The following is a 14,640-nucleotide window of genomic DNA, read 5'->3' on the forward strand; positions in this document are numbered from 1 at the left end:
TTAATCATTACATTCATATCAGAAACATGAAGTTAATGTTTGTACCTGATGATCACATGAAGGGACTCCTGCTCCTTCTCCTCCTCATGTCTCACAGACAGCAGCAGATTTCCAACACTGCTTGATGAGCAGGAGAAGTTCAAATGTTCCTGAGACAGATGGACAGAAACAGGGAGACATAAAGTCAGACAGAAAACGTGACAGACAGAAACAGAGCGACATAAGAGACAGAAACAGAGCGACAGAAGCAGAAAGACAGACAGAAACAGACGGTCAGAAACAGACAGGCAGTCAGAAACAGAGACAAAGTCAGAAACAGAGCGAGAGAGAAAGTCATTATGCAGCGTCGTCAGGAATTCCTGCTTTCTGATTGATTATCAGGTGTTTGTGTTCATCTCAACCTTAACATAATTCGATAGTTTAACCACCAATTAGAGTTCAGGATACAGACCCTATCACAATGTTTCATTACACTATATTTAAAATATTTACTTTACCTTGCTGCCAGACTGTGTTTTCTGACGGGGGACTGAAACTGCTGAATCAAAGCCTCCAGACTTTACTGACAGAAACAGTAGTTTAACTTAGGAAAGCACTGAGTTGCTGGTTTACTGCGGCGTCGACTGGTTAGTGTGTGAGCTAAAGCGAAGCAAATATACAAATACAGCACACACCTACAGAAATACTGATTTATTTTTTGGTGGGTAAAACACATTTTCCGGCAGCCTCGTCCACAGCAGTGCGATGCTCAGCTTCCATGCTGGTAGATGTGGTTTATTAAAGATGACAACAAAGAGTCGTTCAACGGCCTGTTTTCTATCAGGAAGTGAGTGTTGTTGTTAGCGTGATGTCATGGTGATCTGGTCTGTATTAACCTGTACGTAACCATAGTAACAGACGCTTCAGTTCTCACCCTGCCTAGAAAGTGCTTTCTGTACGCCCGGGCAGCCTCACTGATCTCCTCCAGTCTGTACCCATAATCCCCTGGGGGTCTATCTTCCTTCTCTGTTCCTGCCCCCTCCTCACCCTCCTCCTCCTCCTCCTCCCCTTTGATCTCCAGGGAGGCGGGAGGAGGTGCAGGAGGCGGAGGAGCCTCAGGATCCTCGATCCAGTAACCTCCGAACTCCGGCAGGATGACCTGAGGGTACGGCTCGCCCCTCTCCAACACCTACAACACACACACACACACACACACAGCCAGATATGTTACCCAACATGCATTGTGATGGGCGTCATTGCACCATCTCTACTCAAAATCAATCTAAGGTGCTTCAAAGAAACTAATGTGACGTTGTTTTTAACGCCACCAGCAGCGAATCTAGATTCATTTTGACTCCAGTCTCACGGATCAGATTATCTAAATCTGAATCACGGGGCGGACACACAAATTATTTTTCACTTTTGTAAAAGATAAGAAAATATTGTCATTATCAGTCTCCGCAAACCACGGATACACTTGTACGTTTTTATAAGTATCGTATCAACATTTCTAAAGCAACGTATTTGGGCTAACTTTGTCGTCAGGAGATTTTGTTGCAAGTCATCACTGCATTTCCTGCCAGGATAGTGCCACGAATAGCAACTGGTTTTACTGAGACAATATTGCGTGGCAGAAAAGTGCCACAAGAAGCGGCTTGTTTGTTTTTTGTTTGTTTGACGAAGACTTTGCCATGTTCCTGTCAGGATAGTGCCACAAAAAGTTGTCATTTTTGACCAATACATCCCCTTGTTTCCTGCCGGGATAGTGCCATGGATAGCATTTTTTTCCCCTGCCATTTTAAGCTGTTTTAAGCTGAAACAATTTGATTTTTGTGAGTTAATATAACCACATTCACCACAGTATTGTTGAAACACAAAGATTCAGTTTATATGCCAGAGTCCTGCACTGGGTCAGGAACCAGCAGGTACCTGCAAAAACAGCTGATTTGCGGGTGGTTTTTAAAAAAAAACATTTTTTCCCGGGTTCAGATCTGGGTGGAAAAAATAACATGCAGGTCGGATCGCGGGTTTTAGATAAACACATCAGTCATTAGTTCGGTAAACTACAGATAACTATCTTGGTCATTATTTACTCTCTGAGGATCGCCTCCGCTATTTCGCAACGGTCACTGGTTTAGCTGTTTACACGCGTTTCACCATCTAATGACACAATTTGTGATTGGACGACAGAATCAACATGGCTGCCACCGACTAACAAGCACCGCTTCCAAAACAGTAAATAATTATTTAGGTATTTGAGAAATAAGTGGATAAAACGTACAACTATCACTTTGTAATGTTTCTGAAGTGTTTCCCTGAAGGATTACTTCTCTCCTCGATGGATTCTAAATACACGTGACGGCTCGTAACTGCTGAACGTCGCTCTGGACAGAAAGTAAGTCCATTATTACACATGTAAAGTTCCTTTACATAGATTAAAAGTTTAAAAGCATTAAAGGTAACAAACGAGTGCTTTTACACTCGTATGGGAGAAGAACACAGAGGGCTGATGATGGATCTGAAGTCAGGTTTTTATTGTGAGAGCTGCTTCATTCAGGTCGTTGTTTACTCACTGGCACCTTAACTGTGGCGACATGCTGTTCAATATTCAGCCAATATGACCCAAAATGATTACTTTAAATCCGGGTTACAGGTCGGGCTGTGGGTCGTGTTTCAATGGGTCGGACCAGGTTGCGGTACTAATTGGCCTGATGCGCGAGTTTGCGGTTCGGGTGCGGGTTTATACATCGCCGGGTCGGGTCGGGTCGGATCTTGAAAACTGGACTCATGCAGGACTCTGTTATATGCCACATTATAATGTACAAATGTAACTTACACTCAGCTTGATGAAATGAACAACGCCAACATTTTTTCTGCTGACTGGGTTGCACATTTATCAGACAATTTATCGTAAATGAAAAGAGAACAGTCTAAATTCTTGTATTTCTTGTCTCCTGTGCTTTAAAGTACCAACACCTCTGTAACAGTGACCTCGCCTCACTCATTCACTGACTTCCTGTTGGTTTCTGTCGGGATGCAGAAGCCTTAATACTGCGTTTCAAAGAAACAGATGTTGAGTCTCACCTCCTCGATCCTCGGATAAGGAATGTAGTCATCCTGAAAGAGGAAGACAGAGCCGTTACACACATTAAATACACACACACACGCACACGCGCGCACACACACACACACACACACAAACAAACTGCATGAGTGATGATGCTGAACGTGACAGATGGTCCAGTTTTTGTTCAAATAAACAAAATTAATCATCAGTTATTTTTCCCTGAAGAGAAGCTGAGTGTGTTTGATGTGACATATCACACTATTAACAGTCCACTCCTCCGCTCGTCTCCACTTTATCGAAGGGAAAGGCTCCCTGTCGGGTCTCCTGAGGTGGTCCCAGGTGAGGGGCCTGACTAGGAGTGATTCACTGACCCTAAATGAAACTGCAGCATCAGAGCTGCAAAAGCTGGCCTGGTAACAGAGCAGCGCCCCCGCCTGAGCAAAAACTGTGAGCGCAGCCTCCAGGGGTGAAAAGTGAAGCCATGCAGGAGTGTTTTAAACTGTGTTCCTTCTGCTGTCTACACATCCACAGTTATGGATGGAGAAACAGTGAAGACACAGACACTGAGCTCTGCGTCTGTGTGGACACGAACAATATGAATGAAACAATGAGACAGTGTGAACGGATGGACGTGAGGACAGACAGATGGACAGACGTGCCTTCTGTCTCGGAGGGATTGTCTTCATCTCAGCAGCTTCTGGCACCTGCTGCATCAGCGTCAGGAAGAGAAACACAGTATTAAGTCTGTCTGATCGTCAGCTCTGAGCTCATCGATCCCTCCTGAAGAATGTATCGTTTCATACGTCACTCAAACTTTGTGGGGGACTATTTTCAGCGGCGGATTAATCCACATTTAAGCATTTGCAGGACAGTGGATAAAATAAACTACACTGATGTGTTTTTAACAACAGTGGAGAAAGAGGAGATGTCAGGCCGTAGATACACACAGTGTAACAGACAGAAATAAAAGAAAAAACAATTTATTATCAAACATTTAAAATGTCAAGAATATAACCCGGGTATCAAAAACCTTGTGTGGTCAGAAGGGGAAGAAATACTGTGTTAAATTAAGTTAAGTATTTGTTATTATATGTACCCCATCAACGTATCCTCATATGACAGTTTGTATAGCATCTTAACAAAATTTACATATTTAACTTAAAGTTATGTAGGTTAGGTTTAGCAGAGTAAAATTACTTAGTTTATGGAAAAGAAACATGGTTGGGCGCCATCATGTTACGCACTTACAGCAAAGTTACTGTTGGTTTTAGAAAAATAAAAGTTCATAGGTTAGGGTTAGATTCATGAAAAGAAACATGGTCAGGCATCGTCACCTTCCATACTTAACGTAAAGTTCTGTATTTAACTTAAAGTTCCATGGGTTAGGTTTAGTGAAGTAAAGTCACATAGGTTAGGAAAAACGTAGTTAGGTGTCATCATGTTACGTACTTAACGTAAGTTCCATTCCTACCATGAAGTTACGTAGGTTAGGTTTAGGAAAAGAAACATGGTTAGGCATCATTATGTTACATACTTGAAGTAAAGTTCTGTACTTAACATGTAGTTATGTAGGTTAGGTTTAGGAAAAGAAGCACTGTTGGGCGTTGTCCTTCAAAACGTCAACATTTGAATGCCCCACAGCTTTTTTTTTTTTCTTTTTTTTTTTTTGCATGAATCTTGAATCACAGTTACAAATAAAAATGAGGCTACACTAAAGTTATAAATATTATACTGTTTGTTGAATCAGATTCCAGCGATGGCTGCGTACGACTGTTTCTGACTCATGTGAGTGGAACATTTCCAACAACTATTAACAGAGCACTGTGAAGTCCACAACTCAAGATATACTGAAAAAGATAAATGTAACCATTGTTTTTATCAATCAAAATATTCTCAATCTTTAAATATATTAATTTTGTTTACTGATGAGGAAAAAATAATCAATTTGTCCCCGTATTTAATCACACAAACACACACTGGTTATCATTACAGCTTTCACAGCAGGGTGGACGTTAATGTCAGTAAACCATGACGAGTTCACGTAATGCAGATTTCAGATTAAATTCTTACCTCCATCTTGTCCATCATGTCAAAGAAATGAGCCGACTGGAGACAAACAGAGAAAAATGTGTGTTAATGTTGAGTTTTGTTTGTCAGTGCTGAAAGTTTTTGTTTTGGGATTTACAGTAAATTGTGCAATAAATTCATCAATAAAAGTTGGTATTGACATGAGCACGAATAAATAGATAATTCTTACTAAAATATGATTACATATATTTATAAAAGTGGGTAAATTAGAAGTAAAGGTCTCCAATATAAACCTGTTTCAAATTAAAGGTCCCTCTGCAGGTGAAGTAAATGAAGGTCCTTGTATAGCAGTTAAAAATCACGGTCCTCAGATGAACATATGGACAGAAGTGTGTGTGTGTGTGTGTGTGTGTTACCTTCATGGTGGGGGGTGCGGTGCGGGGAGGAGAGGGGGGGCAGTCTCCGACAGCAACATTAGAGATGGTCAGGAGCTCCTGTTTACTGTGAATAAAAACAATAACTTGTTTGCAATCATGATGTGAAATTCAGATGGAGGACAGGAAGTGATGAATCCAAACACTGCGTGACTTTAAACGGGAAAGTGAGACATGAGAGGGTTGGATGAACCTGCGGGCAGCAGGTGTCGTCAGAAAATTAAAACTCATGTTGGATGTGATTTATTTAAAACAAAGAAAATACATTTTTCCCACAACTTAACTGATGCTCCCAGTCGGGACATGAACACTACGCTACAAATGACCTCGTCCTCCTGACCTCCGAACTTTGCTATCGTTACATGGTGATAAAAGTGTACAGGAGTCTATAACTATTTTGTGTGCAGCTTTGTCGACAACTGAAACAACTGCTGTCTTATTTTTGGTCAGTTGAGTAAATGTGCTTGAGTTTAACTTTCTTTTATATTTCAACTCTTTACATGGATGCACCACTGTCAGGCTAACACTACTAGCTAACATTAGCTAACTTTAGCTTCTATTTTCTACCTACTAGGTCAACTGTTCCCTGAAGGCTGGTGAAACACTGGCAGGCTGGTGTTACTAGCTAACGTCAGCTAACATGATTTCCTACCCACTACGTCAAATGTTTCCAGAGGTCTGGTGAAATTTAGTCAGGTTTATGTTATTAGGTAATGATAGCTAACTTTAGCTACTGTTGTCAACCTACTAGGTCAACTGTTTTCAGAGGTCTGGTAAAATGCTGTCAGGCTAACGTTACTCGCTAACTTAATTTCTAGCCACTAGGTGTTCCCTGTCCTCAGAGCTGTGTCCAGTGAAACTGTGTTAGAAATCTGGGTTGTGGCTAAAAACATGGAGAACTTGTCGCAGCACATTGTAAAGCAGCAAACTTGGGCGTGTTGAGCTGACTTCGCTCCATCAGACTGTTGCACCTGTTTTTTTTTTCTACTTACACCTTTACGTCCCAGTGTTTTCAGGACTTAAAGTAACCTTTGGTTTTTCCTGATTTAATCAACTGGAACATCAGTGCAGGTGATAACGGTGAAATGTGGCAACAACTGAAGGCGTAAAAAAAGTATTTATAAAGTACATGTGTATTTATAAAATGCACTTCCTGTCCCGTGTGTGTGTGTCCTGATTTATCTGAGCGCTACACATCATCATCATCATCATTATCATCATCATCATGTTTGTCACAGAGCAGCAATGAGTCTGTCTCTGAACATCGACCTTCAGTCTGTCAGGAGCCACACACAGTAATCACCATCCAGACGGACCGTTGGTTAATTTCCTTCGCCCTGAGGCGACTCAGCCTCACTTTGCTTAACGCGGTCGCCATGGTTTCTCATCAGGTATCCCAAAAAAGAAGGCAAAGATGTTGACCTGGATTAAACTTTTGGAACCAGCAGCCAATCACATCATGTCATCGGTCTGCTGTCAGATGTTTGGTAAACGTGTGGTTTTGACTTAGACATGAAAACTGATGACTCATGATTTGACATGGAAATTGTTGACTTGTGTTTGAATATTGATGAGTCATACTCAAGTTCAGACTTGAATAGTAATGACTTGATTGTGATTTTGTTGATTAGAATTAAGAATCTGCTGACTCGTGACTTGTATCAGTGACTTGGACTTGAATATTGATGACTGAGCCTAAAAATGTATGACTCACATTTGAATATTGATGAGTCACACTTTGATTTAGACTTAGATATTAATGACTAGACTGGAATTTTGTTGACTTAAATTTAAAAAACTCTTACTTGTGACTTGTATCTGTGACTAGGACTTGAATATTGATGAGTCATACTTTGACTGAGATTTGAATAATATTGACTTGATCGGAAATTAACTGACTCATGCTGAACTGACTTGTACTTGAATATTGATGTGTCATGACTTTCTTTAGACTTAAATGTTACTGAGTTGATTTAAATTGCGTCGACTAAAATTTAGAATCTGTTGACTCGTGACTTATATCAGTGACTTGGACTTGACCATTGATGACTCAGTTTTGAAAGTTTTGGGTAACTCATACTTGAATGTTGATGAGTCATACTTTCATTTCGACTTGAATAATAATGACTTGATTGAAAATTTGCTGACTAAAATTTGGAAACCATTAACTCGTGACTTGAATCAGTGACAAGACTTGAATTTTGATGACTCATACTTGAATATTACTGATTTTATTTAAATTTTGTTGACCTAAATTTAGGTCAACAAAAGAATATTAACGACTCATACTTTAATTTAGACTTGAATTTTACTGACTTGATTGGAAATTTGTTGACTAAAATTTAGAAACCACTGACTCGTGACTTCTATCACTGACTTGGACTTAAATATGGATAACTCCATTGAATTCTGACGAGTCGTACGTGGATTTAGAGTTAAATAATAATGAATCAAGATTTCATACTTCTGACTTATACACTGAAAACTCATACACTGGCTCAGATTTTAATTTGTTGACTACAACTTGAAAACTGCCGACTTGTACCATACATCAGTGACTTGGATTTGAAGATGAACGACTCAGCTGGATATTAACGTGTCAAACTGTGAGAATGAATAAAGTAAAACAGGTTCAATAAAATATTTCAGTTGAAAATAAATGAAAAGGCAGATTTAAGGTTTTCTGATATGACGAGAATAAATAAATAAATAAATAAATATTTGTTGTTTATGTAACACTGGTGAGATAAAATGGTCTAAATGTTCTTCATCCCTGGAAATCTCTCCCTGCCCTGCTCCTCATCCTCAGCCTTCCTCCTGTAGTGTCCTTTATGAAACCAAATTAATTTCACCAAACTGACATTTCCACTGAACACGAGATAAAAGAGGAACAGCCGGAGGGTCGGCAGCCACACAGTGAGGTTCATGACCGAGCGTGACCGAGTGTGACTGTGTGTGTGAATGCAGATGAGTCGGACGTAAAGCCGGCAGTGCTGCAGAAAAGCCTGTGAAAGAAAACAAGAAATAAAAGGATGGAGCTCAACGGCAGCGACTGCCGGTGTAAATGAAGAATTTCACTACATTCAAGAGCTCGGAGTAAAAAAACAGGTTGATGTGATACAGTGTGAGATCATGTGTGTGAGAGGTATAGAAACTGTGGAGCAGAGGACAGAGACACAGATTCACTTTACAGAAACAGATTATTTCATGTAACTCTGGATCCAAAAACAGTTTAATGTCTGTCGTTAATGATGACGGATGATAAGGGAGCGAAAAACACAGGACTGACCCTCAACAGCACCATGCAACACCTGGACAGTGTTTAACGCAACACCTGGACGGTTCTCACTAACTTCACTTGTTAAACACTTGCCAACAGACCACACTGACACATACAGCCAACACTCAGGCAGCTCTGTCTACGCTCTGTTAGTCCGTTTCCAGCACAGTTTCTGTCTGAACAGATTTTATTGTAAAGAAATCTGCATCGACCTGAGGACGACAGCTTCCTGTCCTGAGCCAACTTATTGCTTTTATTCAAAATTACAAAACTATCAGAAACTGAGAATTTGAGTCCTGAGAACTTTGAGAGTCCAGGAACGAAGACAAAGGTCAAAGAGAGACGACGACAAGACGACAAGAACAGAGAGGAAGGACAAGACACGAAACCTGCTGAGAGAGAAAAGGTCAGTGTGTGTGTGTGTGTGTGTGTCCCCTGAGCTTCAGTTTAAAATAAAACCAGTCGCACTTCTGACTCGACTCTCAGCTGGTTCGTTATCGCCGCTGACAGCTGTGTGTCACAGCCCATCACATCATCGTCCTCACATCAAACGCACACACACACACACACACACACTCACACACACGTTAACATGATACACTGATGTCAAATACTCCTGCGGGCCGTTCCCACAATGCAACACACCTCCAGAGTCTTTTCATCACAAACGACACGTTGAGTTTGAAGCCAAACAACAACAACAACAACAAAGAAACCGAGCAGGTTGTTCACAGTGCAGGAACTTTCCCGGGAGAACAGGAACCTTCAGAGGAACTCGGTACTTAAACCTGGGTTTGGACCAGAGGAACCAGGAACTAGATTTAGTTCCAGATGTGAAACAAACCGACCTGCTGTGGGGGAAGTTATTCTCTGTCGTCGGCTTCCTGACTCGTTAAAAAACCGATTGTGAAACTTTCATGTCAGAAATAAACATCCATCAAACACTCCGCAGGTCGTCTGTCGGTCTCCTTTTATTTATTTATCAAAAACATCTCAAACATCAGAAATCACAAACAGAATCACTCTGTGTTGTTTCTACTGTAGAAAAACTGAAACCTCTGTTGTTTTGTTTTATTCTGTCGAGGGTGTGAAGCTGGATTTATCTGAACCTGACTCTGTATAGACGTGCACCTGATGGTCACCTCCCAGCTGCTCAATCACTGGAAACTGTTTTTACTTTAATTTCACAGATAAGAAACGATACATTTTCAACACAATAAAAGCTCACAAAATAGAATTGTAACTGTGTGCAATTTATCCTGCCTTCGTATCAGTAGAGGAAACTCTGCTAGCCACTAGGCTCATTAATGCAATGGAAAATGTCATAAGCTTGTGCTATTAACATTAGCATGTTGTATTTGTGGGAAAAAATTATTAAGACAGTTGTTTTGTCAGTGAACCTTGTGAGCTGTAATGGAGCCCAATTTTATAACATTACCATTGTTAAATGTTGCTGTTGTCCCTGGCTTCATATGAGTAGAGGAAAACTCTGCTAGCCGCTAGGCTAATTTATACAATATAAAAAGCCATAGGCTTGTGCTAATTAGGGATGGGTACCATAACCTGGTATTTAATGGGCCCTGGGGCCAAATTATTAAAGACTGTAGTGTTGATAAGCTCCGATGTTCTGCTGTCGGTATTGGAGAAATTCAGAAGATAAATTTCTGGCTCATCTAGCTTTCATAAACATTATCTTATACAGTTTATATCCTCCTAACTCAGCCTCTAATTTGCAATAAGATCCACCATGTGTTCACTGCTGGTTAGCATTGTTGCCTCACAACAAAAGGGCTCCTGGTTTGAACCCAGGGGGAGGAGTTTGCATGTTCTCCCTGTGTCAGCGCCGGTTTCCTTCGGGGTGCTCCACTTTCCTCCCACAGTTCACAAGACATGCGTGCCTCCCCCACCCCAGGTTTGAACCAGGAACCCTCTTGCTGTGAGACGACAATGCTGGTGGTAACCATGCTAACCACAGTGGTTGCACGGCATGGTTAACATGGTTAGCATTGTTTACATGGTTTGAATGCCAGGTTGGAGGAGCCCTCCTGTGCAGAGTTTGCACGTTCTCCCCGTGTCAGCGTGGGTTTCCTCCAGGTGCTCCAGCTTCCTCCCACAGTCCAAAGACATGCAAGTTAACTGGTGTCAGCTGAGATAAGCCCCCCCCGCGACCCTCAAGAGGATAAGCGGTTTCAGAAAATGAAAAATTAAATGTTTCCATCACTACTGATTAGATATTGTTTAAACACGTACAGCTCCTTCCTCCATAGATGTGTGTAAATAAAATGTGTCCTGTCACAAATGATTTCCTGTCTCCAAAGGAAACCACAGATACAGTCGGACGTCTCTTCAGTTTCATGCGTGCTCGACGAGAGAGGTTCCAGGTAATCTCCAGCATGTAAAGTCATGAAAAATGTTTTTATGAATTTTATTCCCCACCAGGATCCTGCTGGGCTCCGAGGGAACATCAAAGCTCTTCATTTACATTTAAATTTAACCCTTTGAGTTCACTTCTCCCAGCATGAAGTGGCACCAGCAGGACACCAAACTTTCAGCTGAACCTTCACTTTAACGGTTTCAGATGAGAATAACAGCGTGGTTTGGTTCTGTTAAATTCTGTAAAATCAGCTGGCAGAGAGAAGAGACTGCAAACAGTTGATCCATCAGTTGTTTGGTTTGTGACTGAAAACCTGCTGCCTCACGCTCGCTCAAACTCTCCATCGCCTCCAATGCTGACAGCTTTTTGAAATCGTGACTATTGTGGCGTGCAGAATTCAGATGGAGGACAGGAAGTGATGAATTCATATACTGCATGAATTTAAAGAGGAAAGTGACGACATAAAAGGAGCTGGATAAACCTGCAGGCAGCAGGTATCATCAGAAAACCGAAACTCATGTTGGATGTGATCCAAAATGAAGAAAAGTGAGTCATCCCACAACTTGACCGATTTGGACACATTTACAAAATTACTTCAACCTCTGGACCTCTTGCTACACGGACAGCCAGATGAATGCTTACAGAGTCTATGTGCAACTAATTTTATTTTGAGGAACCCTTAACTAGGACTTTAAGGAAAATCTTAAAAATCTTAACTTTTTTGCGCAACCGCCCCGGAGCCTCCATGCTCACTGCGTTAATGTGACATGATTCCAGATTTCAGTTTTACTTTACTGCAAACCCATTTAGTCAGCACAACCACTAGCATTAGCAACCATTAAGACCAAATATTCACCAAAAAACTCCAGCAGCTGTGAGTTGGGTGTGAGCACATTACAGCCGAACCATCTGATCCAACACATCCTCACTGTGACCTCGTCACATGTCCACGTTTGGTCATGGACTTTCCACGTCCACATATGACGTCCAAGGTACCCTGGGTGTGTTGGTTGTTGACGTTCTGGGACGCCGTGTCAGCTTCAGCCTGTTACATGCATTGTCTGTTTTCAAAATACACTTCTGTTTTCACAGGAAATGTACAGTTTGCATACAGTCTCTTTCAAAATAAAAGCACTATGTCGGTACAACTCTGTGAATTGACTTTGTTTTCTTCAACAACAAAAACATGTGGTTGGGTTTAGGAAAAAACAGAACAGGGTTTGGCTTTATAATCTTACGGGACACGAACACAGTTCTTTCAGGTCGAAGTTGGTGTTTGTTGGACGTCTGTGTAAAAAAGACAGCCGGCAGGACAGGATCATGGGTGGGACAGGTGTGTGGGAGATTTAAAACATAGCTGTTAGCAGTTAGCAGCTAAGTCAAAGAAGACGAGGCCCAATATGTCCACAAATAGTGAAAACAATGAGGTCTAGGAGCTCCTTACCCTCCGAGCAGAGGACGAGATCAGCCACCATATAACAGGGACATTAAATTATTGTTATTGACATGTGATGTCACTGTTATTGTTTATAAAGAGCTGCTGACACATATGTTAAATGTCACACTAGAGGCCGACACAGTTGTGTCACAGTTGTGTTACATGTCATGCCTCTTTTGATTGCATGATGTCATCATGCTGTCTAAAATCACACACTAGAGCGACACGATGCCGCCGTCGTTTGGTTCTGTGTAAAACTACAACGGCAGCATAAAGACGGTCTCTGTGTAAAAAGGACGACGGTAAAACGGTCCAACAAAGACGATGTCTGAAAACACTGAACTTTCCCAGAGCCCAGTGGAGGTCATGGCCTGATGAAGCCACCAGTACCTCATCATCATCGTCAAATCACCACATCGGACGCTCTCCACACTCCGACTGCATCGTGACATTCTGCCCACAAAAATCACAGAGTCAGCGACAGGTCGGAGCTCTCAGTCCGACCCTCGGCCTCTGAGCATCCAAACATCCACTGAGCATCACACAACAAGAGCTTAGCGTCCAGCAGAGAGAAAAGCCAACAGCTATCAGAGTTTTGGAGGGATTTCAGTTGTCTGAGGGAGTTTGTTCTTCCATGACGAGCGCCGCCAGCCGAGCCACCACATGTCCAAAGAGACAGACGCCTCTGGTGGAGCTGCAGCGGCGTCTTCTGCCACAGAAACAACACTTAAACCTGTCACAGCAAATCAAAACGGCTTAAACGAGTTCTCCATGAGTCTGACGGTTTATTCTGAAACAACAGATATTAACTCTGCAGTCTAAAGCTCTGTAACAAGTGACCCTTAAGTTCAGACAGTTTAGTCCACTGCAGTTATCGAGGCCAAGAATAAACACAGAAACTGGATTTAATTAAAAATAACTCATAATAGAACCAGACTGAGTCGACAGCAGCTCTGAGAGACTCAGAGGCTCAGGCTGTCTGCAGCTCTCAGACACTTAAATTTAAGGCTTTTAAATGGAGGAAGGTTTTCTGTAGGACTATGGTTATTAAAGTGAGTTAGGTTCATCTACATTTTGCCAACAGCTAAGATTAAAATAAAAAGGGACCGTCTACAAAGTGCAACACCGAGTTATTGAATATTGTAAAATATTCAAAAACTTCAGTGTAAAGTCCAGTTCAGACCAAAGATTCATGACGAGATGAAACTGTTTCAGAACAGAGAAAAGTGTCAGCAGTGTGAACTGGCCGGTCTGAGCTCAACTCAAGCCGGCTGATGCACTGCAAAAACTCAAAATCTTACCAAGAATATTTGTCTCATTTCTAGTCAAAACAAATCTCATTACACTTAAAATAAGACTCATCACCTAAAAAGTTACTTGTTTTTAGGCAATTTTCACTTGTTTAAAATAAATTTTCACTTGAAGAGGCCAGTGGACCAAGGTTTTTTTGTCTTATTACAAGCAAAAAAAAACTTGGTCCACTGACAGATTTTTCTACTTATTTCAAGTGAAAATTTATTTGAAACAAGTGAAAATTGCCTAAAAACAAGTAACTTTTTAGGTGATGAGTCTTATTTTAAGTGTAATGAGATTTGTTTTGACTAGAAATAAGACAAATATTCTTGGTAAGATTTTGAGTTTTTGCAGTGTGGCGTCAGCCGACACTCACACAGACGGTGGATCGCTGCTGCTGCTGCTGCTGGCTGTATGTGCTTATGCCCCGCCCACACACACATTCTCATTGACTGATGAATTGGCGCTGGTTATTTATATTATTGTGGCGTATTGATTATGAATACAGTTCATCTGATGCTGGTTTTGTTTCATCACTGTAGCCAGTATCTCACTATCACTATAGACCCTATTAGGGCCGATGTCACGATGACATCATGTGATCAGCTGGAGGTGCAGCTGCCTCTCCCCCACAGGGCTGTAGGCTCCATAGGAGTGTTAAAATGTGTTTGTCTTGTTGTGTTATTGGGAGCCAGAATAGAAGGAGTCATGGCTCAAAACCAGCCGCCACTGCCCGTCAACAAAAAC

At 41.5% G+C, this 14,640-nt stretch overlaps 1 protein-coding gene across 3 annotated transcripts in view; it reads right to left on the bottom strand.

Moving 5' to 3' along the window:
• The window catches only part of LOC125897769 (rap1 GTPase-activating protein 2-like), a 45,490-nt gene that overhangs the window by 13,045 nt on the left and 17,805 nt on the right, over positions 1 to 14,640 (bottom strand). For all 3 annotated transcript variants that reach the window (XM_049591147.1, XM_049591146.1, XM_049591148.1), the window contains 5 exons: positions 5,491 to 5,575; positions 5,117 to 5,152; positions 3,064 to 3,096; positions 914 to 1,168; positions 46 to 149 (listed from right to left, as the gene is read on the bottom strand). In XM_049591147.1, coding sequence (XP_049447104.1) covers positions 46 to 149; positions 914 to 1,168; positions 3,064 to 3,096; positions 5,117 to 5,152; positions 5,491 to 5,496 — 434 coding nt within the window. In that variant the 5' untranslated portion in view covers positions 5,497 to 5,575. The remainder of the gene's footprint in view (positions 1 to 45; positions 150 to 913; positions 1,169 to 3,063; positions 3,097 to 5,116; positions 5,153 to 5,490; positions 5,576 to 14,640) is intronic.

This window comes from Epinephelus fuscoguttatus, linkage group LG12, assembly GCF_011397635.1.
Source record: "Epinephelus fuscoguttatus linkage group LG12, E.fuscoguttatus.final_Chr_v1".
Classification (NCBI taxonomy): Eukaryota; Metazoa; Chordata; class Actinopteri; order Perciformes; family Serranidae; genus Epinephelus; species Epinephelus fuscoguttatus.